Raw genomic sequence first — 24,298 nt, 5'->3', positions numbered from 1 at the left:
GCTTACTTTAAGACCTTCCTTTTGGTAACTCTGGGAGATACAGTCCAGGACGCCTTTGTATTTGTTTAAATAAACCCCGTCAGCTTGGAGTCGACTTTTCATGACATCCATAGGAGTTGATGCCGCCCAAGAAATTGCTCCTGTAAAGAGAGAGACAAACAGATGTCAGGGCTGGCTGGCTGGGATCTAGAGGACACCTGGCTTCCTGGGGATTTCCACTCTGTAAGTCGCTGGAAAAGCAGAAAGCACTCAGGGGCAAGGCATGTAAAGACTGTTCCTGATCCTCCCTTGTCTGTGCAAAAGTATCCTGACTTCCTTAGGTCTTGGGCCTTTCATTTGTAAAAAAGAGCAGCTGTAGCTGCCTTCATGGGGCTGCTGTGAGGATGAACAGACCAAGGCATGTGACTCAGAGGAGTGCCAGCTGCATAGCCAGTGCCTCATACGTGGAAGGGGTCCTGAGCAAATTTTATTGGAGAAACAGGGATAGGCCCCCACCAGTACTTTGCAGCCTTTCTGGGGCAACCAGCAGAGAGACTAGGATGAGGCCTGAGGCTAAAGGTTCCTGGAGGCAGGATTTACTCTCACCACACTTGCACCCAAGCTGCTCCCTCAGGAAGAGCCCAGTCTGGGGACTGCAGGGAAGAGCAGGCCACATCTTCAAAAATCTCTCATCTTTTCCAAATAAGTGAAATGGAAGCCTTAGAACCACACCACTGGGTCACCCACGTTGGATAAGCTCAGGTGCCCTTGTTTTAGCGCTTTTGTGCTCAGCCAATAATAACCAGATTATTGTGTAAACATAGAAATTGGCACATTCCTCGGGAGAGAAAAACAAACAGATGCCAAAGTCCAGGGCAGTTGTTTGCAAGGTTTTATCATTGTTCCCAAAAGAGACTCACCCTGCACGGGGCACCCTGCCCAACCAGGCTGCCTGCCCTCCCCCCTCCCCCCTGAAACCTCCTGCCCCTGGCTCCCTGGGAGCCCCTGTAGCCCTGCCCTGCCTGTTGCCCGCTGCCAGGATAATGGGCCACTTTCCCTGGAATTGGCGCAGGTGCTGACCTGGCACACTCTCCTACCCCTCAGTCTGTGGGCAAGGATATTAAAGAAAGAAGTTTACCGGCCAGAAACACCTGCTCACCAGAAGTAAGAGCAGATGGGGCCTTGTTTCCTTTCTCAACCAAAACACTTAGGGGACACCTATCAGGAGCCAGGTATGGGCAAGTCCTCAGACACATGGGGACGCAGTGAGAACACTTTGTTGGCTAAGCCATGGGCCTGGTAACATGTTAGCTGAATTTCAAGTGTGGTTAATTGTGATGATAAGAAGGAGGAATGACAATTTTCTTCTCTCCAGTGGATCTTTCCTGTCAGCATCAAAGATGCCATGGGATCAGTCTTCTTAAAAAGCAATCCTCTCTTGACTCCTTAACCCCTCTGGCTATACTTGCGTTTCTCTCTTCCCCATGAAAGCACAGAAAAATCCCTCAGAAGGGTTGTAAGTATCTGGACTCCCTAACTTCTTTCATCCCATTATCTCTTGATCCCATTTCAATCAAATTCCCATGCTTCTCTCCACCCAAATGGGTCTTGTCAAAGTCCCCAATGACTTGTATTGATATAATATTAAATCTAAGTGGTAAGAACAGCAAGTGCAAAGGCCCTGCGGTGGGAAGAGCCAGGCCCAAATAAGCAGCAGAGACCAGTGCAGCTAGAGCAGGGCAAGAAAGGGAACAGGAGTAGAAAATGAAGTTAGAAGGCTACAGGCAGCCAGATCACAGAGGGCCTTGATAACCATTGTGAAGACATTGACTTTTACTCTAAATGCAATGGGGATGCAGCATGGGGCTGACTTCACAGGCTAAGTAACCAGTTCATGGCCAGGAAATGACTAAGTGTATATTTGAGCTTGGTTCTCTCCCTGTGTACACTAGCTATGTGACTCCACTTCTCTGATCCTGCATTTTCTCATCTGCAAAACAGGGAAATTGATTTCTAGCTTATGGAGCTCATGAAATCCTCACACTAGAAAGATACGCTGTGTGCCAACATTCAAAAAGGTAAACGTGATAACAGGTTTCCTTTTCAAAGCTCAGTAATACCTGACACAGGGTAAGTGCTCCAGATATACCTCTGACTGAAAGTTGAATGAATGCAAATAGGGACTTGCTATCCCCACGGCTCCAGAGGGAAGGGAATACGAGAAAGAAGGGGGACCATTCCCCATTCCTAGCCTTTCCTCTGCCTGCTTAGGTCTGGCACATGGTAGGTACTTAACCAGGAATTGGTGGATGAATCCTGTCATCCCTGGGGCTGAGAAGGGCCTGGTAGGCTCCACAGTTGTCCCACTACAGTGGCCACACAGACGGGGATAAGCTGCTGCCGCACTTACCTGCCATGCCGCCTGCCAGCCACACGGCACAGGGGCTGGGGCCTGCGCAGGCCTCGGGTGTGATCCACTCATTCAGGAACACATAAGGGATGAAGTAGAGGCAATAGCCTGGGACATCCCTCAGCAGCATGGCGCCGGCGCCCCGATACATTCCCAACAGACCCTCAGTGCGCACAATGGTTGCAATGCAGTGCACAGGCCCCTGGTAGGCTGGCTGTTCCCCAAGGGCTGCTGCCATGGGCTTCAAACCAACCTTGGCTGCAAAGGCAGGGGGAGAAGATAGCAGGTTACTCAGGGACAGTAAACTGGCCATTCTTTAGCACGGGAGGCAGCCCAGTTCATTGACAGTTCCTGCTCACGTGACCCATCGGTTTTTTTTTTTTTTTTTTTTTTTACCAAACTTGACCTTTTTGGCAGCTCACACTGGGATTCTGAAGTCCCAGCAGGGAACCCCTGCCAGCATCCAGCATCTGCAGCCAGATTGGAGAAAATCCTAGCAGGGTGATAATGTACCAGTTGCCTTACAATGCCCAGAGTATTCTGCTTAATCATCATGATGTCTTTTTAAGCAGATGTGAGTGCAGAACACTCAGGCTCAAATCTAACAAGACATACCAAGCTCTTTCTTGGAAGCAGAGGCTGGAAAAGCCACTTCTACCGTGTGTGTGTGTGTGTGTGTGTGTGTGTGTCTGTGTTCTTGTGCACAGTGTGTTAGAAGCATATGAGAGTTGAACCCACACTGTCCTGACTCTAATTCCCAGTTTTGTTTCCTTACTTTTAAAAAGAGGTCAAGTCAATACCATACTGTATACTTGAAAGTTGCTAATAAGAGAGTAGCTCTTAAAAAGTTCTCATCACACACAAAAATGAAAATGGCAACCGTGAGAGGTGAAAGATGTGTTAACTGAACTTATTTCATGATGCACACATATATTAAATCATCACATCATAAACCTTTAACTTACAGAATATTATATTTTAACAAAGCTGGAAAATATTTTTTAAAAATTTAAAGAGAGTAGTATAAGTAAAGTAACAGAATGCTCGTTCCCACGCCATGAACATTAGGTATTATGAGTTACTACAGATTATTACAGAGATGAGGTGATTGGCATGAATTGGGTGCAGGACCTGATGGTTGAAGAACTGTGCACTGACTCACTTCCAGCCCTGGGCTGGAAGTTTTGTGCCCCCAAAGCAGCTGTAGGGTAGCACCCTTAGGCCCTGGAATCCGAGGGTGCAAAGTTGCTTGTGTGTCTCTGCTGGCAGATCACTGGTTGTTATGTCTCCAGTTTCTTTTAGAGCTGTGCCAGCAAGCAGCAACTTTCTCTCCTTCAATTCTCCTGCCTGGCTCTGCCCCAACCCCACCACAGTCTCTCTCTCTGATGCCCATCTCCTCTGCTAAGAACCCTGGAGCACGGCTTTGCCCAGTGGTCAGAATTTCAGTTGCAGCATAGATAAAGCAGACTCTTATTCTTGACTTTCTCTTCTTGAAGAACTAACCTGTCATGATCAGGAAAGGGAGAGGATAAAGAAGCTTTGCCTGGGCCTGTGTGCTCATGTGGCTACCTGGGTATAACTCCCTGTTGACAGCATCCTGGTGGTTTTACACACACTGGCAGAGAGGCAGGCCACTTTCATTCTATAGTGAACTTCCTTTTTTTTAAAGGATTTATTTATACAAGAACCAGGGTACAGGCCAGATGCATGGGAGGTGAGAGGATTCACTGGAGACAGAGTGGGGAACAGAACAGGCAGACTGACAAAATACACTGCTGAGGGGAGCAGTGGGCAAGGCAGGAGAGGTCTGCTGCACCATGTGGGATTCTCGCCTGCCGGCCAGGATCAAACCCACACTACAGAGGCTGCAGACAGCCCCACAGTATGGCACTCAACTGCCTGCACCACCAGGGAGGCCCTACAGATGAACTTCTAAGTGCCCCCTATGGTCCCATCTTTACCATGAAAAGTTAGGATAAAACATTGCATTCATGATTCCACAGTCCAAACTGGAGATCTGAGATTAAAGAACAGCCTGCACTCTTAGTCAGCCCAGAAGTAGGTAAGATCAAAGAGGCTTCTATGCACCTAGGAAGTATGTTTGAGCAAACTCATCCTGTATTTTTGTGTATGTGTGGGGAGTGTGTAACCACTGCTGTCCACATTTGGCCAACAGCAGCATGTGTAGGAGGCAGAGTCCCATTCACCACTGCAGCAGATCCCACAGAAAGCAAGCAGGGTGGAGGCAACGTTGGGAGAAGAGTCTCCTGAGCTCAGAGCAAGATGAGATACTGTGGCCTTTGAAAGTCCACCGAGAGGTCACTGGACACTTATTTATCCCCCGGGATCATGCAGGGAAATTTGGGGCATTAGACAAAATAGAGGCGATTGTTTCAACATAAAGACTTGGCCAAATAACAGTGGTCTAAGCCAGAAGTCAAGGTTTTCAAGGTTTTCAGCTCTGTGTAGGATGTGACTTTCAGGAGTCACTGGTTGAAGGAGGGTGTCCTGATAACATTCTGCTTGTTTGGAGATGCAGATGCTGGAAAATTACTTGTCCACCCTCTGACTGGCTTCGTCAACAGAAAACCTAAGGTGCGCAATAAGGAAATTCACTGGCTTCCTACCAGGTTTCAAACAAGCAATCTAGCCTTTATTGCTTGAGAATGATCCATTTATGACTATTAAAGCAATATAATTGTCATGGAGACTGCCATCACTAACACGACTCTGAACTGGCTGTTCAGTGAATTCGGTGTACAAGTTTAACTATGAAATCCTTGGAGCTCCTTCCATCGGCCTCATCCCCAGCACAAAAAAAAACAAACAAACACCCCACATTCTTATTTGCAAATAATTAAAAAAAAATTTAAACAGAATATTACACAAAGAATACCCCTAGAGGTCCTTTACCCAAATTTACTATTGCTAACATTTTACCTTGTTTGTTTTATGGTTTTCCTCCCTCCCAAACTCACATGTTTGTCTTGCTCAAACATATGAGTGCAGTTAAACTGAGCAGATGCCATTGTCCTAAAGCATAAACTTGGCCTGGGCCACCTTCATCTCCAGGTAACAGTGACTTGACCTGGAGTCAAGGTCTGGATGAATCAGCTATGTGGCTTTCAGCAGTTACTGATAGAGGGAGTATGTCTGATAAAAGCTTCCTTGTTTGGAGGTGCTGATATTCAAAAAACATTTGCCAAACCTTGAACTGGCCTTGCCAACAAGAGCCAAACCAGAACCAAACCTGTACTTGTCTTTTTTTTTTTTCCCCCAAGGTAAGCAGCAGGGAATTTTTGTGCACGTATACACATATTTTTTTTTTGCACACGAACAATACAAAAGGGTCCTTAACTTCTAAAGACTTCAGTTGTATTTCTTGAGTGGAACTGCCTTATATACCATGGCATGATTATCATTTCATAAAGTACACTGATGAGACTTTAACTGATGTACAATCTACACTCAACCTAATAATGCCCTTTGTAGTATCTCCTTCCTATTCACACCTTCCCCTACACCCCTCACTGCCTGCCCCTGGAACAGGATCCAGTCACAGACCTGGTATAGCATTTAGTTATAAGGTCTCTTTAACTGCCTTTAAGCTGGAGCATTTCCTCAATCTTTCTTTGTTTGCTAAGACATTGACATTTTTTTAAGAGTACAGTGACTTCCTTCTTATTAATAATACCTTCCTCACTTGGGGTTTGATGTTTCCTAGTTAGTACAATGAGATCATACATTCTTGGCAGAACCTTCTTCCAGTTCTTAAAACTTACTTTTTTCCAGGAAGATAATCACTCACTGTCAAGAGCCCTTGGTCCTTCCTCCTTCGGCCTTCTTGTTTTCATTAGTCTGCTTTTTCATTGAGGTATAAGTTGCTATTGACAAAAGGAACAGCCCCTGTATGCATAGTCGGAAAGCTTTGACAGTGAATAACCGTGTCCTATTGAGAAAGTGACGTCTGTACTTGAAGCAAGCTATTTCGGTCACAGTCCACTCTGAGACCAACGATTCCCAGCCTACACACCCTCTCCTGCTTTGGACTCTATGACAGGCGCTCTCCTCTACTTGCTAAATGGGTTGCTGCGTGATTCATGTATCACTTAATGAAACCAGTTAGATCTTTAATATTAAAAGGAAAATAGAGCTTTGCGCTATCAGTGAGGGGCCACGTATTGAGAACCAAATCTTTCCTTTAGTGCTTGTCACTGGTCCTTCTGCACTGCAATATTGGGATGGACAATGCAAGCCAAAAACACCAGAAATTCCTGTCAGTTGCTCAAATCATGAGATGCTCTGCTTGGGCAAGGAAGGGGTGGACCTGGAGTCTCAACTAATGAATCAGAATTCTTGGTAATTCTGGACCTCCCCTGATGGTGCAGCAGTTGAGCGCTGGGCTGCAAAGCTTCCCGCAGCCTCTGCAGCACCAGTTTGATCCCTGGCCACGGGCGAGGGTCCCACATGGCGCAACAGACCTCTCCTGCCGTACCCGCTGCTTCCCTCAGCAGTGTACTTTGTCAGTCTGCCTGTTCTGTTCCCCGCTCTGGCTCTGGTGAATTCTCTCACCCTCCTGTGCTTCTGACTGTACCCAGTGCTTGTATAAATAAATAAATCTTCAAAAAAAAAAAAAAGAATTCTTGGTAACTCTAGCAGTGGATCAATTTTAGTTTATGGAATCCAAAATTTGGTGACCCTTAAAAACTAACTTGGGAGGGTGCTGGCTAGTAGCTCTTATATAACTGAACTCTGTGGACTTGCAGGTGGTGTGTGCAAGGAATCTGAGGACAAAGGTGAGGAGCTGGGTCAGTACGCCACTGACTCTCAGTCTGAGCTGAGAGTCATGAACTTCCAGGGCCTGAGCTTGGGGCTATACACATGCGCATGAAGGGATACACATCAGGTATATTTTCTTCTAGATGAAATGTACTGTTTCTCTAATTAAACTTTTTAAAATGAGAATTACATTATGAATCAAATTTTGATCATTTCTAATCATTAGTGCTTTGCCATTCATGACCATTTTTTTTTTCTGCTGTCCCCTCTAAAACAAACGCCTTTTGCCTTTCACTATGATAGACATGGACTATATATCCCAAACACCCAGGATGCCTGTGGTTTTCTTTGTTTTCCAAAATTCAGTTGGGATCAACTTAAGCCCTCTCTACCAAAACCAACAGGATGTTCAAAGTAATAGAATCAGCCCCCACCTTTGCCCCACGCCTGACTTCTCCTGGGAGCAGGGGAAAGTACTCACAGTATAAGAAGACCCTTCTTCTAGGACCCTCCCTTGTCCAGCTGGGTTCCTGCCAGGTCTCCTCAGAATGCTTGCTGAGGCTGTTTGGCTCCACTGCTCTGCACCAGTGCCTGGTGCATTGCTGGCTTCCTGCCTGGGCCAGGAAGACCCTCGGAAGGCAGGCACCCCTGCAAGGGAGGGGGTTTCCAGGTTGTCGAGTCCTAACGGGTACTCATGTAGCCAGATTTTAGCGGGGGAGAGTCATTCCACCTCATAAAGACTGAACCAGCCCAGAAAACTGGGTCGCTACATGCAAAAGAATGAAGCTTGACCACCACCTCACACCATACACAAAAATCAACTCAAAATGGATTAAAGAACTAGACATAAGACCTGAAACCATAAAATATATAGAAGGAAATATAGGCGAAACACTACGTGATTTGCACATCAAAGACATCTTTACAGACACATCACCCAAAGCAGTGATAGTGAAGGCAAAGATATACAGCTGGGACTACATCAAATTAAAGAGCTTTTGCACAGCAAAAGAGACAATAACAAAAACAAAGAGAAACCCCACCAACTGGGAGAACATTTTTGCACCCAACACTAATGATAAAGGACTGATCACAAAAATCTGCAAAGAGCTGATGAGAATCAACAACAACAAAGAAAATAATCCAGTCAAAAAATGGGCAGAAGAGCTTAAAAGAAACTTCTCTGAAGAGGAAATGCAAATGGCCAACAGGCATATGAAAAAATGTTCAACATCACTTGTCATCAGGGAAATGCAAATCAAAACTACCATGAGATACCATCTTACACCAGTGAGAATGGCACATATTAAAAAAACTAGCAACAACAAATGTTGGCGAGGGTGTGGAGAAAAAGGAACTCTTCTGCACTGTTGGTGGGAGTGCAAACTGGTCCAACCACTGTGGAAAGCCGTATGGAGATTTCTGGACCTACTAAACATAGAGCTTCCATATGATCCAGCAATTCCACTCCTAGGTATTTACCCAAAGGACACAGAAACATCAATTCCAAAGAACACCTGCACCCCTATGTTTATAGCAGCACTGTTTACAATAGCTAAGCTTTGGAAACAACCCAAATGCCCAAAAATAGATGACTGGATCAAGAAGATGTGGTACATATATACCATGGAATATTACTCAGCATTCAAAAAAGATAAGCACATGCAATTTGCAGCAACATGGATGACACTGGAAGGGACCATGCTCAGCGAAATAAGCCAAAAAGAAAAAGAAAAATACCGGATGGTCTCACTCATAGCAGGAATCTAGAAAACTTAAATAAGGGACCAGGAAAATGAATAACTATAAGAAAGTGAAAATCAAAATCAACAAAAAACTATGAACCAGAGACACTTTTAGGGGGGCGGGGGAGGGAGGGGAGGGATTGGGGTCAGAATGGGGAGGCTGCAATTGTATGGGGAATATAACAATAAAATTTATTAAAAAAAAAAAAAGACTGAACCAGCCCAGAAACATGCTGGGGTCTCCATAGATCTGTCACTATTACCCTTCTGCTCAGAACCCAGGGACCTAGCCACAGCATGCTTTGGTGCCATTCTCACACACAAATATAAGTTCCATTTCTTCCCCTTTCTCAAACAATGCTACTCAGTCTCTTCAATGTGCCAAGACTTTGGAAACAGGAGAGTTCAATGAGCACAATGGTTGGTCATTGTTCCACTGAGGCAAGGAGCTCACAGGAATACAAGGGTCTGACCACTCGCTGGACCTCCCGTGTGTGATGGGGACACAACACCGTTTCTCAAGAGGGCACTTTTCTTTAGAAATTCTTGAAAATCAGCCATCCATAAATGAAGCTTGCTGGTCCCCAGTAAGAGATGTGCAGGCTCTCAAGTGGAATTTGGGAATGTGGAGCCATTTCAAGGAATCCCCAAATCCATAAACATTATAGATCAATAGAATTTCTAAAATATTTCACATATACTTGTAAGATCTTTTTTCTTTTATGAGTAGATTATGGGAAATATGATAAAAATCAACTTGACTACACTAGGAATCCATGACAGCTTTTTTTTTAAGTTTTATTTTTTAGTTATACGATAGCTGGGGTACAGTCCAGAGGCACGGGAGGGTGAGAGATTCACCAGAGACAGAGTGGGGAGCAGAACAGGCAGACTGACTGAAATATGCTGCAGAGGGGAGTAGCAGGAGAGACAGGAGAGGTCTGCCGCGCCATGTGGGATTCTCACTGGCTGGCTGGGAATCAAACCCACTCTGCAGAGGCTGCGGGCAGCTTCACAGCACTGTACTCAACCCGCTGCGCCACCGGGGAGGTCCCCATGACAGTTTCTTAACATCTGTGTGTTCTTCATGTACTGACACTTGCAGTACAGCTGCTATTCTCAGGGTTGAATCCCATTTTATATACTAAAAAGGCACTTTTAAAAAATGCTGGGAGCCCCCAGAGGCCATGCCTCCTATTCCAGTCTGTCTTGTTTACTGAGCATATTGTTTTGCCCTGCCAGATGCAGTGAGTTTTGTGATGACAAGAACTCCACAGTGTCACCTGTCCCAGAGGTGACATGTGCCTGACACTGAGCCCCTATGTGCTTTGGTATCCATTCAAAGAACACTTGGGCATCTGATGGGGCAATTCTCAGCATTAGAGCCTCCCAAAATTTCACCTCCTATCCATGGCATTCAGCCAAGCCTTAGCGCTGCCTGGCCCCTGTGCCAGAGGCTGTAGATACTGAAAGAAACTTCCAAATCCTGGTCCCTGTGACTGCACTGCTCTGAGATGCTGTGGAAATCTCCACTAATGGATCTGCATACTCCAGCAGATAGCCTGGGTGTAACCTCTGTACTTTGGTTAGAGCAGGCTGGTGTACCCCTCAGCTCACTTCCCCATGATCAACTGTGCAATTCTTCCCCAGTTCCTGTTTCCAAAGATTTCAACAGTTTCTTCATGGTCTGAGAAGTTCACAATAGGCACATGGTTTAGCAGAAAAAGCCTTGGATGAGGAGCAGCCAGGATTTACGTTGCTGCTCAGTTTCTATTTACTGTACAATTGGGTGCAAAAGACTCAACCTCACTGGTCCTCAGTTTCGTTATCAGCTACAAAAAGGGAAGAATAAGAGCTTCCCCAGCTCATTTGGATTTTGTGAAAATTAAGCTTGAATGTTGACAAATGTACTTTATTAAAATGTACATTGTACAAATATACTTTACTCTGGGCAAATAGTTATCATTCCTATTTTTATTACCCTGTCCTGATGGGACTCCAGATTCTGGAAGCCTTGGACCTGCCAACCTCAGGCAACTGTGGCTTGCTGTCAAACCTGCTGTGGGAGATTATGGATGCCCATACATAGCCAAGAACTATCAATATTGGCATCAAGTCCAGAAAACAGACAATGCTTGCTCTTTTCCCTTATTCAAAGAACAAATGAATGTATCACCAATGTATGTATAATTTGCATAATCACATGATATATTATGTGCACCTTCAAGAATCTCTGGTAGCTAAATGGGACCACAGTTTGAAAAACACTAGTCAAAATGCACAGAACTCAAAGACTACTCTTGAATTACATGACTGTATGCCTGGCCTCTTTGCAAACCTCCCTCTACGTTTGGGCTGCCATTGCTCCAGCCCTTACTTCCTATTAGCCTACTAGCACTCTACTTGAGAAGGTGGCCCAGAATATATAGTCCTTACTTGTCTCTATGTTTTTTATGTACTTTGTCATACTTTAAGGATTCCCATCCTCCTACCTTCCTTAATTATTGAAAGGAGTAATGTGTGTCCCTTGAGGGAGATTAGCATCAATAATTCCTGCCCTACACCAGGAAAATCTTAGAAAATCTGCTGTATCAGAAGGCTGTTCCTCCCCAAGGCCAACCTGCCTGGAGAGAGTATTTTTATTGGCAGGCACATGTGTTTATGGTAGCAATAAAACTATGTTACCAGAGAAAAACTGGTATTTTCATCACTTCTCAGGAACAGTTGGTTATCTTCCCAGCCAGACATTTCTGAAGATTAAGGGAAACCAGAGAGATGGTTCTGCCTTACTTTCTTCGTGTGAAGACTCTGAGGCTCAGTCATTCTTGTGTTCTGGCCCTTGGTTGATGACCTTGCTGTTCTTCCTCTGCCTGCTCTTCCCATCCAGCCTATCTTGTCTCCTCTTGGCATGTCCAGAACTAGAAACTTCTCAAATCCTGGCCACACACTGTTGTCTTTATTAATTCAGGTTATTTTGAATGTGGTAGAGCCGGGCCTTCAGATGCAAGCCCTGCAGGTGGGGAGACTAAAGTCTCCTTTCGGCCTCAAAGTTCTCTCTGAAATTTTTCCTTCATTTCTCTTTCCCAGGTTGGAAAAGAAAGGCTTTTTCCTTCTCCATCCCTTTGTCCCATTGTCAGCCCAACTTCACCCTATCTCTCCACTTCACCATTTCTCAGGACTCAGTTTCCAGGGGCTGCGGAGTTGGATGGCCTGGGACAAAGTCCTGCCTCATCAATATCAGCTGTATGAGCATCAACAAACTACACAAACTGGACCTTAGTCCAGCAACCCACCTGTAAAATAACAGAAATAACAGAAACGCCAGCAGAGGGTGTTTTGTAGACGTGCCATGACAATGGGTGTGTGTTAGTGTCATGGCTCTCTGCTCCTCCCCAGCTCCTTTGCTCAGTTAACATTTATCCCTGTCTACCCTTTCACAGCTCACCTTGCCATCTGCATCTAATATCATGATGTCAAGTGTCACTTCTAAGTCACACAGCTGTCCATACCTCAGCCCTGACCTTCCACATACAATGCTCACATACAACCACATGACCCAAGCCAAACTCTGCTGGTTCTCGCTCAAGCCTGCCTCCAGCCTAAGCACCAGCCAGGTTCCAAAATCGCAGCAGTGACAATAGCATTGGTAGATCACCTGCTCAGTGTCACTTCATTTGTCATGTAATTCCCCATATGGGAGGTCGTACCTTCTTCATAGTCACTCTGCTCAAAATCCTGGCTCACATTCTCTCTCTCCTGCTTGCCCCACTGATTTTCCATCATCCTTGCCTCTTCAATCTACCACTGTCCTCTGTTTCCATGCCCACTACCCTGGCTCAGGCATCCCCGGCCTTTCACCTGGCTTGTGGCAGCAATCTCCACGTCAGTCTCCCTGTCATCACCATTCCCACCCCCTTTCATCCCTTCCCAAGGCCAGATCCATGTTCTCATTGCACAGGATTGTTCTGGCATCCAAAACACTTCACTGCCTGTAGAGTAGCATCTAAACAATCCTCTACTATGAAATCCCAGCTCTTCACAACTCATTCTGCATCTTCAGAACCACCCATCCCCACCTTGTATGTGTGCCTTAACCTGCCACTGGCTGCCTTTCGCTGACATTGACTTTTACTGTTCCCTCCATTTGAAATACCTCTCCATCCCCATGTCTCCACCTCCTAGTCCTAGCCAGTGTTCAAAGACCTCATCGATGGTCACTTCCTCTCTGGTACCTTCCTAATTTACAGATGCAGAGTTTGAGGTTCCAGAGCCTTCCACTGGCCCTTCTCATTCTGCTACACATTTGATTCCTACCAGACTGCATGCTCCCTGAAGGCAGGAACTATGTATCAGCTACCTCTGATTTCCTTTGACTCTGAGCAAGGGCTCAGGAAGTGCTTGTGCATGAATCAGTCAAAGAGTAACTTCAAACACTCAGCCCTCTGCCTCCAGCTGGACCTGGTGAAATTACTAGGATGGTCAGCACAGAGTTAATGCCCAATCTTCCTTCTGCCCCCCAAACTCTGGCCTCCTGTGGTGTCAAGGGCTTTGTGATCTGCATGTTAATTAGGCTCTTAGTGAAAACACAGACTTGAAAGCTCTCAGATGGGGGAGGAGTGAATGTCATTGACCACTGGCCACCAGGATGTGACTTGGCCCAGGCAGCAGAGGAACTATTGGCCTCTGAGACGTAGTCCTGGCTTTCAGCTCAGGCCCAGCAGGGTACCCAGTGAGGTTCATGCCACACAAAGGGAACTGATAACTTTTAAGAGGGAGGGATTTTTCACAAGTGCCTTACTATCAAGGGTACACCCCCCTGAACTCAGGCCAGTTCCTCCCCGCCTGCCAAGTTGGAAGAGCTTTCATGAGCAATAACTTGTTTAGTATGCAACGAGAGTTAGTGCCAAATGGAAATTCCCTTTAAACTTCAGCAACTGTGAGGTAATTTGGTAAAACATTGCTGTATAACAATTGCACAATATGTACCAAGAATCTTAAAAATGACCCGCTCATGAATCAAAGAGCCCACACATTTAGGGAAATAACCCTAAATGAAGGCAACTCTTTGTGAAAAACTTTGCTGATCACATCACAATTTTTAAAGTAGGAAAACAACCTAAACTGTAACCTAGTAAACAATCTAAATATGCATTAGTAGGAAAATTGGGAAATCTTGAGTTGACTAATATTATAGCTGACACTGATTTTGTGTTTTCCACATGCCAGATATTTTGCTAAGTTCTTCATGTATATAATACTTGATCCCCTTTTATCCTAGTTATGAGACAGTTACTATTGTTAGCCCTACTTTGCAGAAGAGTAAACTGAGACTTTGGCCATTTTAGGTTTGTTGTCTAAAGTTTCCTGGCTCTGGTGGAGCAGGTAGCTTAACTCCAGAAACTAAATTATTACCACACTACATCACCCCTCTCAACATGTGTGTGTTTTGGTGGAATATTGTACATCTATTTTAAATATTATCTACCTACTTTATTCATGTTTATGCTATTTTAATAACATGGAATGGAATAGTTTCTCTTATAAAATTCAATTTAAAACCAGATATGGGGCCTCCCTGGTGGCGCAGGCGGTTGAGCGCAGCGCTGTGAAGCTGTCCACAGCCTCTGCAGTGCCGGTTCGATCCCCACCGGCCTTGGAGTAACCCACACGGCGAGTAGATCTCTGCAGTCTGGCCCGCTGCTCCCCTCAACAGTGTATTTCGTCAGTCTGCCTGTTCTATTTCCCGCTCTGTCTCTGGCAAATCCTCTCACCCTCCTGCGCATCTTGCCTGTACCCTGGTTCTTGTATGAATAAATAAATCTTTAAAAAAAAAGATATGAAATTATCTCTATAACATAGTGCAACCTCTTAAAAGATTTAATCTTGTATATAGAAAAAGAAAAGGAAACATGTGAGTGTGTTAACAGTGACTGTATTGGGGTAGATGGGTATTTTCTCCTTCTACACTCAATATTTTATGTCACATACAGTTTCAACTATGGGCCACCATTAATGGACAGTCAGGGTGAACTCACTGGCTCTATATTTGCAAGTTGCACCTCAACCTGACCTTTGCCATATGGCTATGTGGGCAGTCTCTATGGTCCCTCGTCACCATCCAGAAAGAGGACTGGTAACTCTGAGATAAAGCTAAAGGCATGAACAATCCCACAAGCCTGGCCTGGGACTGCCTGAAAATGATCTCAGCAAGTCACCATGCAGATTGGGCCTGACCCAGAGCAGAGACCACAGCTTATAACCAACCCCAGTCCCACAATCAACCATATATTGCTTTGGGCTGCATGGTATGGTGTTTGTCTGTGCTTGCTTTCCGTTTTAATTGAATTATGTGACATTTTCCAATAGAAAGACCCCAAAGAAAAATCCAGCTTTCTGTTTTTTTTTTTAAAATTCAGTAGATTTAGGCTCAATGGCAATAGTCAGCTAGAACAGGCAACATAGTCACCCCTCAGACAGGACATGGGCCCAGCTGCCATCATGCCCACCACTTCCCAATGCCTCCCAGATGCCAAAGCTGACACATGTGCTTGAGTTACTGCTTTTTTAATAAGGGAGTGACACGGAAAGTGAGATATGTGCTGTGTTCACATTTCAAGCAAAAGAGGAAAAATGGGGCCTCCCCTAGTGGTGCAGGTGATTGAGCGCCGTGCTGTGGAGCTGTCTGCAGCCTCTGCAGTGCCGGTTCAATCCCAGCCAGCCGCCGAGGGTCCCACATGGCACGGCAGACCTCTCCTGTCTCACCCATGGCTCCCCTCAGCAGTGTATTTTGTTAGTCTGCCTGTTCTGCTCCCTGCTCTGTCTTGGTGAATGTTCTCACCCTCCCGCACATCTGGCCTGTACCCTGTTCTTGTATAAAGAAATAAATCTACAAAAAAAAGAGGAAAAATGAAATATAGGTTAGGAGGGCTGTGGGTGTCAAGAAAAATGAAAAAGGGTACATATTTCAGACACCTCTGCTCATTGATGTCAGATTCATTGTGGTTCCAATGAATCTTTGTTTTTCTACCTCTATCTTAGAACCTCTAGCTCTATCTCAGGAAGAAGAAAAAGAAAACTACATCCTTTCTCATTTCTCTGGAAAGATTCTTGGCAGAAAGTACTGCCTGGTGATCCTTTGCCTGCCTCCCCAGTAACTGATTCTCCCTAACATCTGTAATCACCAAAAACTTCCCCCCAAGCAGCTGGGGTAAGAGGCAAGGAAGAGTGGACTGTGCAGAGTAGCTGCCCCAAGCCATAGAACTGGAACCTTCCCTTGGCACCACTAGCCGTGCCACTTACTTGAACAATGTCATTTTGGAGACTGGCTCCCAGCTCAATTCCACCCTTAAAATTTGAAGCTGGTTTTGTGCATGATGATATTGTGCAAAGGCTCAAGTGTTAGGAAAGGTGCCAAGGTTTCAGCTTCTATAAAGTCCTAAGGCAGAAGCAGCCCCATTGGGAGCTGAGCCAGACTACCTGAGTTCCTAGATCAGCTCCACCAGCTATGATGACCTCAGGCAGGTGTCCTAAGGCAGGTTACAGACCTTCTCTGTGCCTCAGCCTCGCCTTCATAAATGTATTGGAATTGGGTTGGTGTGAAGACCACACATAGATGAAGCTCTTAGTACAGGGCCTGGCACATGATAAGGGCTAAGTAAGTGCAGGCTACTCAACCCCAGCACTGTGCCCCCTCTGCTTAGCACAGATCAGAGGTTTGACGGCACAGATAAGGTGAACTCTGCCATCTTGGTTTGTACCTTCCCTCCACTCTCTGGAGTAAATTGTCTTTTCTGCACCTTCAGCTAAGCCTGTGGGCCCAGGTGCTCATGAGTTAAAACTTCACAGGCCTGAGAAATGATACCTGTAGGATTCTCCCTTAGCTTTTCATCAAAAGCCCTCCCAAAAGAACAGTTTTCTGGCACACAGCAGGTGCATAACTATTGTGCGTTGGGTAAATGAACAAGGCTACTAGCCACACCAGCCTCACACTGTCATGGATTAAATGAAAAGGTGCACACGTGGCACTTAACGACAACAGGCCCATGAAGAACACTTAACTTTGGCAGCTGCCAATGGTGACTGCTTGGCTCCCTAAAATTGGCTAGTTCCTGCACAGTCATTTTTGGGGCCTTTGGGTTTGGCCATTCATTGACTGTCTCCCTCTTCCCTCCAGTCTCCAAAGGTTTTCACTTGCCTCTGGACTCCATGTAGCTCATGTTTTAGCCTGTCAAGTTGGTCACCATTCTAGCACTTTCTGCAGGGAAGGTGGGGGCGGATGAGGCCAAGAGAGGATGGAAGCTAACGTTGTCAAGGAAGCTCACTGACTGATTTGTCTGGAAAGGCTTTCACATCTCCCTTGGTATTCAGGCTGGCCGCATCCCCTCCCCCATATACATGTAAGTCCATCCCTCAGAAAAGGAGACTAAAGAAGAAGCATTCCAAGAACCAAACCACAGGCTATTGAAATGTGACTTTTCAGACCCTAGGTTTGTCTTTCCGCTAGAGATGGTACTTTCTACTGCACTGCCAGTGCTATCCGGATCATATATTTGCCTTTATTGAAAGGAAAAGAGGTAGAATCTTCCTTTCCTTCACAGCATAGGGGCAGGAGTGGCTACATGGCACACTGAGAAGTGGAGTTCAAGGCCAATGCCAAGGGCAAGGAGCAGTGGGGTGAGGTAGAAAAGGGGCTCCTTCATGCCTGGAGCCAGTCCAGATACAGCCCCCCCATTCCCCTACTGTTGGGTATGCGGCAGGCATGCTTGGAGTCCGTGCTTTGGAGTAAGACAGATGTGGGTTTGAGACACCAGAGCCTTTCTTTGATTTAATGTTCTACTGATGCCCTTTTTAAATCCCTAGTTTTTGAACAAGAAACCCCACATTTTCATTTTGCACTGGGTGTCGCAAATTATGTCACAGGTCATCATTGACCAGTCATTAATTGTGTGTCCTTGATGAAGTATCTTAACCTGAGGGAACCTCAGTTTTCTCAACTGTGAAGTAACAGTAATAACCACCCCTGCCTTACAGAATAGTCAAGGATGAGCTATGAGACCACATACGGAGTCCTTGCAGGGACCCAGCATCAAGTAAGTACTGAGCCAATGACAGTTACTACTATGGACAACATTATAATAACCACAGGCTATTATGTGACAACGCAGACACCCCGCTCAGCAAAAAGTATGCTGACAGCTGTGTCTCAGACCGGGAGACCAGGACAGGGGCCCCGGCCTTGGCCTCTTACCTCCCCGAAATGGCTGTGTTTGCATCTGCAGTCGGATCTTGATTAGGTCCACAGGCGTGCCCAGCCCGACAGAGACCAGACCGGCCACCGAGCTGGCCAGGATCAGGTCAGACAGCGCACGGGCTGAATTGGCCTCAGGCTCCCTGCTGTGGTGCTGGCTGAGGAACCTCTTTGTGTTACTGAAGACCCCAAACACCACTGAGTTGTAGACAGCGATGCTGGCAAGGGGGAAGGACATGCCCTTGAAGAAGCCAAACACCTGTGGGGAAACCCAGTGGAGGCAGCATGAGGGCCGGGCTGTGCACAAGAAGGGAGCCGACCCCACCCCACCCAGCCCACCCCAGCTGCCCCCTGTAAAAGTTAGAGCCCAGACCCCCCCTTGTGATGTCTGCAGAAAAGATAAGCCAATATGCCTCTGAACACAACACGACTGTCATGTGGGAGGAGAGGGGAACTGTGAGGGCCGGGCATTCTGGCCCGGAGGAGAGTGGGCTTGCTCCCTGGGCAGTGCCGGCTGAGCGGGAGCTGTCCTCGCCCTCACAGTATAGTGCTCGGGGGCTGGGAAGCCTTCACGCTGTGGCTGAGGGTGAGCCTGTGGAGCCCGCAGGGTGTGGGCTTGTCAAGCACCGCAGACACCCTCTTCTTTTGCCCCTCAAACAAAAGCGTGCCCAAACACTTGCCATGTGGCAGGCCCTGGCGGACAAGCATAAGGAAGGAATTCTCCCCGCTACTACTGGGCTCACAGTCTGAGGCAGGGAAAGGGGGAGAGGACCTGGACAAACTGACAGGCAATTAAAATACAATGAGCTAAACTTAGAGGCGAAGAACCCACCCTGAGGCGCGCTGTAGATGGGTATCCCAGGGTGTCTCCTGGCTGACTATAGGAGAGGGGTATGTCCAGCAGGCAGAGGAAAAGGCTTCTGTTCATACACAGGATACAGAAGGCTGAGGTCAGCCTTTTTTGACTGCATTCTCAGCATCACGTATGCTCCAGTGAAAGCTAGAAAATTCTATAGGCCTTTGGAGGAGCCAGAGTAGCACATGTGTTCCAGCCCCGTGTCTGAGATGGAAAAGTATCAGGAAGCTGTCATACAAACTCCAGGTTGCATGCAAATCTGCTCATCCAGACCTAAGCATGTGCACCCTGTTTGCTAGAGGCTCACTGATAAAGGGACCACACACACACACACACACACACACACTCACACACACTCACACATACCCTGCTTGGGCTCTTCCTCAGCTATATTGGGATGAAGCTTGACCCTGAGCTGCTCTGTCCCCGAGGAACACCCTTGGTGCTGGCAGGAGCCCTGGGGCTAGCACAGTGGCTGGCAGGCACTACGGCGTGTGTGCCAAAAAGGAGACCCAACGGCTGCTTTTCAAGGCACTGAGGAGTTGCAGATCACTGAGAACAGCTAGTGCTAGGTTCACAGTGCTCACTCTGATTTTAAAGGCCCTCATCCGGAGAGTACAAACAGCACTCTGACACTTCATCTCAGGAGAAGCTCCTGGAGCAGGCAGGAGATTCCTGAGTCCCAGGGCATCCGCTACGAGGGAGCCTGGTGGACACAGAGGTCAGTCGTAAGGTCACATTTCTAGTAATTCCAGGAAAAGCTTTTGGCTGCCACAGGATGGTCTTGACCGTTTCTTTACTCAACAATTCACTTCATTCTGAATTTTAAAAATTACTTTAAATCCCCCAAAGAGGGGTCTTAGGAAGTCTCCTGAAAGCTAATTTGCTAATTCTCAAGAAGAGCATTTTTTTTGATGTGTCTTCTACAAGATTGCAATCCAACTTTGAAAGGAAAAACCTTGTCTTCATCTCGCGTGACCTGTGGTGCAAGCCAGCTCCGGGCATCTGGAACCAGAAGCCCCAGTTCTCACTGCTCACTGATAAAGGGACGCCTGTGAGCACATGGTTCATGGGCCACACATTGGGTTTTGAGAAACTGACCAGACACCCTGTTTTTGCAGGAATTTTCCACACTGTGGTTCTAAATTCCTCTGATTTTCTCCAGAGAGTCAGTTACACAAAACCAGTTTTTTTTCCCCAGGGACATCATCCTAGGTGCCAGGGGTAAGTTTAGGTGACATGTAATGTTTGAGGTGTGGTATGACAGGAGAGGGGCAACTGAACCAAAGTGATAAGCAGGATCCCACCTGGTGTGCTGGTGTGAGGGCTGTGGCCACTGTCCCCAGGCCAGACAGGGTTTCACCCCATTTCAGGGGAGGCCCAGGCGGGTTGGTTCTAGCCGCCCGCCCCTGAAGAGGTACTTACACTCTCCTTCCTGTATACCGTGCGGATGCAGTTGAGGGTGCTCCCGTAGCCCACTCCGGCCTGCAGGCGAGCCTGTGGAGAGAGGCAAGGATGTGAGAGCCCAGGCAGAGGTGCTGCACATCTCCATGGCCCCCGAGACGCCGAGCATCTAGCACTGAGGCCCAGAGAGGAGAAGGCCCTGCCCAAAGTGGCATGGCCAGTAAGGGGGTTTGGGTTTCAGTTTGCCTGCCAGGCTGGCTCAGTCCCATACCTGCACTACCTTCCTCCGTGTCCCATACAGGTCTTGCTAAAGCAGCAGCTCTCCTGCACCGAGAGAAGAACAAAGACCAGTTTGTTGCTCGAAACAATCTTGTTCGGAGGTGTATGATCCCTGCTTCTTAAAAACCAAACACAGCTCTGTCCTACCTGCTGCCCATCATTCTGTCCTAAATATTCCCAGAATGACCTGATCTTCTCACCCTCGGACCACGTATCTCTCACCTGGGTGATAGCCTAGTCCCAGCCTGGCTTTCTTGCTTCCAACTCCTTCACCTGCGTCTACACAACAGCCAGACCCATCTTTTCCGAACAATAATGAATCTCATCATTGCTGTTTAAAGCTCCCCAATGACTCCCATTAAACTTAGAATAAATACCACACTCTGGACCAGCCCCCAGGAAGCCCTCACCCACACATGTCACTTCCTCTGTTTCGCAGTCCTCCATGCCCACCACATGTCCTTGGGGCATAAATTCTTTCCCACTTCCAGAATATCTGGCCTATTGTTCCTCTCCCCTGGTTTTCCCCTACCTCTTGCACATCTTTGGGGTCTGACTTGCAATCTTGTAATGGAGATATCTGTTTGTCTGCTTACTTGGGGCTTATTTGGGCTCTCCTTCTAGGGCAGGGCTGTTTCTACTTCCCTTTTATCCCCAGAGCCTGCCTCAGCTCTGGCACACGTTGGCTGAAAAGAGGCCAGATGGTGCGGCATCCTCTTACTGAAGTTGGTTCTGGTGACCAATGGGCAGCAGTTAATAGAAACAGAGGGACTGAGTAAGCCCACCAAAGTGCCCAGGGCACCCCCCCGACCCTGGGCTCAGAGGGTTCCTCTGCTTTTATGGCATGCAGCCCATCCATTAAAACTTTCTCAGCACCACAACATGCTGTGGATGGTAGGAAGGAGCAGTAGAGTCACACACATAGAGGAGACACGAACCCTGCCACCCAGAACCCAGCCTTCACTGAGGAACTAAGACCCAGGGTGCAGGCTAAGGCTTCACCCTAACAACCTGAGCTGTAGATAAGTCAGAAGGCCCTGAAGAACACACAGCACAAAAGTGATCTCTAGGGAGAAAATCATGGGTGATGTTCTACTGCATTGAACTTTCCCTTCATTTTCCAACTATCCCAAAATAAGAGTTGTTTCCATTATTTTTAGCTTATACAATTAAAAAGTAATTTTATGTGCACAAATAACATAAAAACACATTCTCTTCATAGAAAAAAATTCAACAGTACACATAAGACTAAGCCTCCTTTGGCTCATTCCTCTCCCTCATCTCTCCTCTCCCCTGAGCGCATAAGCACAGCTATTAGAATGGCTAAGAGGGCCTCCCTGGTGGCACAAGAGGTTAAGATGCAGCACTATGAAGCTATCTGCAGCCACTGCAGCACGAGTTCAATCCCTGGCCAGGGAGCTACCCACATGGAGCAGCAGACCTCTCCTGTCTCGCCTACTGCACCCCTCAGCAGTGTATTTCAGTCAATCCACCTGTTCTGTTCCCTGCTCTGTCTCTGGTGAATCCTCTCACCCCCACACCTCTGGCCTGTATCCCAGTTCTTATATGTATAAATAAATAAATCTTAAAAAAAAAAAAGATTGGCTAAGAGCTTGGCAGGCACTCATCTAAATAGTTTTATAAACATAGATAGCCTAGAAAGTATGTCATGCTCGTAAAGCTAAATGGTATCACACTCTCCCTATTATTTTCATTATCAGAGAGCTGTAATTATTGACTCACTCCACCAATATTTATTGAGTACATGTTTTATAATAGTCACTGTTACAATCTCAGGGAATCCAGCAGTAAAGAAAACAAATTCTCTGCCCTGGTAGTACTTGCAGAGAATTTGGAAAAGACAATCAATAAAAAAATAATTCCCAAGTAGGGGGCCTCTCCAGTGGTGCAGCGGTTGAGCGCCGCACTGCGAAGCTGTCTGCAGCCTCTGCAGCACCAGTTCGATTCCCCGCCGGCCAGGGAGAACCCCACATGGCGCAGCAGACCTCCCCTGCCTCGCCCGCTGCTCCCCTCAGCAGTGTCCTTGGGTCCATCTGCCTGTTCTGCTCCCCGCTCTGGCTCTGATGAATTCTCTCACCCTCCTGCGCTTCTGACCTGTACCCTAGTTCTTATATAAAATAAATAAATAAATCTTTAAAAAAATAAACATTCAGAAAAAAAAAATTCCCAAGTAAATACACGATGACAGCTACGAAGAGCAATAAGCAAGGACCAGAAAGGATGGGTAGTAGGGAAGGAAAATTAAATGTTATATTGGGTGGTGGGGAAGAGGCCCAGGAAGATGTAACAAAGTGAGAACAGAGTCTTCACTGTCTTGATAAAAGGAAACACAGAAGTTTAAATTGGGATGAGGTATCCCTCACCTGAGTTAAGACACCGTGGTGCCAGAGGAGGTGGGGGCAAGGCTCTGCTCGCTCTTTCTGCCCCACCTAAGGCTGGTATGAGGCTGCATACTCTCCCCTGACCCTCACCTCGATCAGAGCTGCCCCTGGGTAATGAATCTACAAAACCCTTTAGCCCCCAGAGGGGTCAAGTTCCCACTGAGATGGTTGAGTGGCTGATCACTCAAGCAGAGGGTACATGGGGGACTCAACCCAAGAGCCTAACTCAGATCACACAAGTTTTAGAGCCTTGAACGAAAGATCAGCAACCTGCCGAGTCCTTAGGAGGCTACCTCGAGCACAGCTAGCAGCCCAGCTCAGGGCTCCAGCGCTTCAATTACAATAGGAGCTGGCATTTAGTGTGCACCAACTGTATGCTTGGGCAAGCACTGGGCATCTTACAGCACTTATCCCACAAAACTAATCTAATTTGCAGATGAATAAATCTGACTCCTTGGGCTAATTTCCTTGGGCTAATTGTTGCTATAAGAAATTACTAAGTGGGGCCTCCCTGGTGGTGCAGCGGTTGAGCGCTGGCTTGCGAGGCTGCCTGCAGCCTCTGCAGCGCCGGTTCGATTCCCAGCCTCCGGGCGAGGGTCCCACATGGTGTGCAGACCTCTCCTGCTGCCTGCTGCTCCCTTCAGCAGTGTACTTCTTCAGTCTGCTTTCCGCTCTGGCTCTGGTGAATTCTCCCGCCCTCCCGCGCTTCTGACTTTTCCCAGTGCTTGTATAAATAAATAAAATAAATCTTTTTTTTTTTAAAAGAAATTACTAAGTGGCTTAAAACAATGTCAATTTATTGTCTTACAGTTCACTAGTTGGTCTAAAGGTATCTGTGCTCTGATGAGAGACCCTAAACCAGGCACAAACCCCATATGCACCAGTGCCAGGAGCCAGGTGAGAACCCTGATCTCAGCTCCACTACTACCGAGCAGCCAGTGGGCAGCTCTCCCCACTGAGGAAGCAGAGACCTCAGACCCGCCTCCTAGGTGGGTCCACATGTGAGCCCTGAGACTTCAGACAAGTTCTCCCTTATCTTTCCACAACCAGTATGTGTGTGCTCATCAGGGCAGGAACAGCATGCTTGTCACTCTGCCCTCAGTGTTATGGGGACAATGTTCACGACAGCCCTACTGGGAGACTAAGGAAGGTAAAGGGCTGTGCCCAGGGTCACAAAAGAGTAGGGAGGCTGGGACT

The 24,298-nt window shown here is 46.9% G+C and overlaps 1 protein-coding gene across 1 annotated transcript in view; it reads right to left on the bottom strand.

The window, feature by feature from the left end:
• SLC25A48 (solute carrier family 25 member 48) overlaps window positions 1–24,298 on the bottom strand; it is a gene marked incomplete at its 3' end in the record, with an annotated part of 37,136 nt that overhangs the window by 5,470 nt on the left and 7,368 nt on the right. Inside the window, exons 3-6 of the mRNA XM_084252563.1 lie at window positions 20,442–20,513; window positions 18,161–18,419; window positions 2,390–2,647; window positions 7–140 (exon numbers count right to left, since the gene is read on the bottom strand). Coding sequence (XP_084108689.1) covers window positions 7–140; window positions 2,390–2,647; window positions 18,161–18,419; window positions 20,442–20,513 — 723 coding nt within the window. The remainder of the gene's footprint in view (window positions 1–6; window positions 141–2,389; window positions 2,648–18,160; window positions 18,420–20,441; window positions 20,514–24,298) is intronic.

This window comes from Talpa europaea (assembly GCF_964194135.1).
Source record: "Talpa europaea genome assembly, chromosome: 13".
Classification (NCBI taxonomy): Eukaryota; Metazoa; Chordata; class Mammalia; order Eulipotyphla; family Talpidae; genus Talpa; species Talpa europaea.
This window is presented reverse-complemented; position numbering and strand designations above follow the sequence as displayed.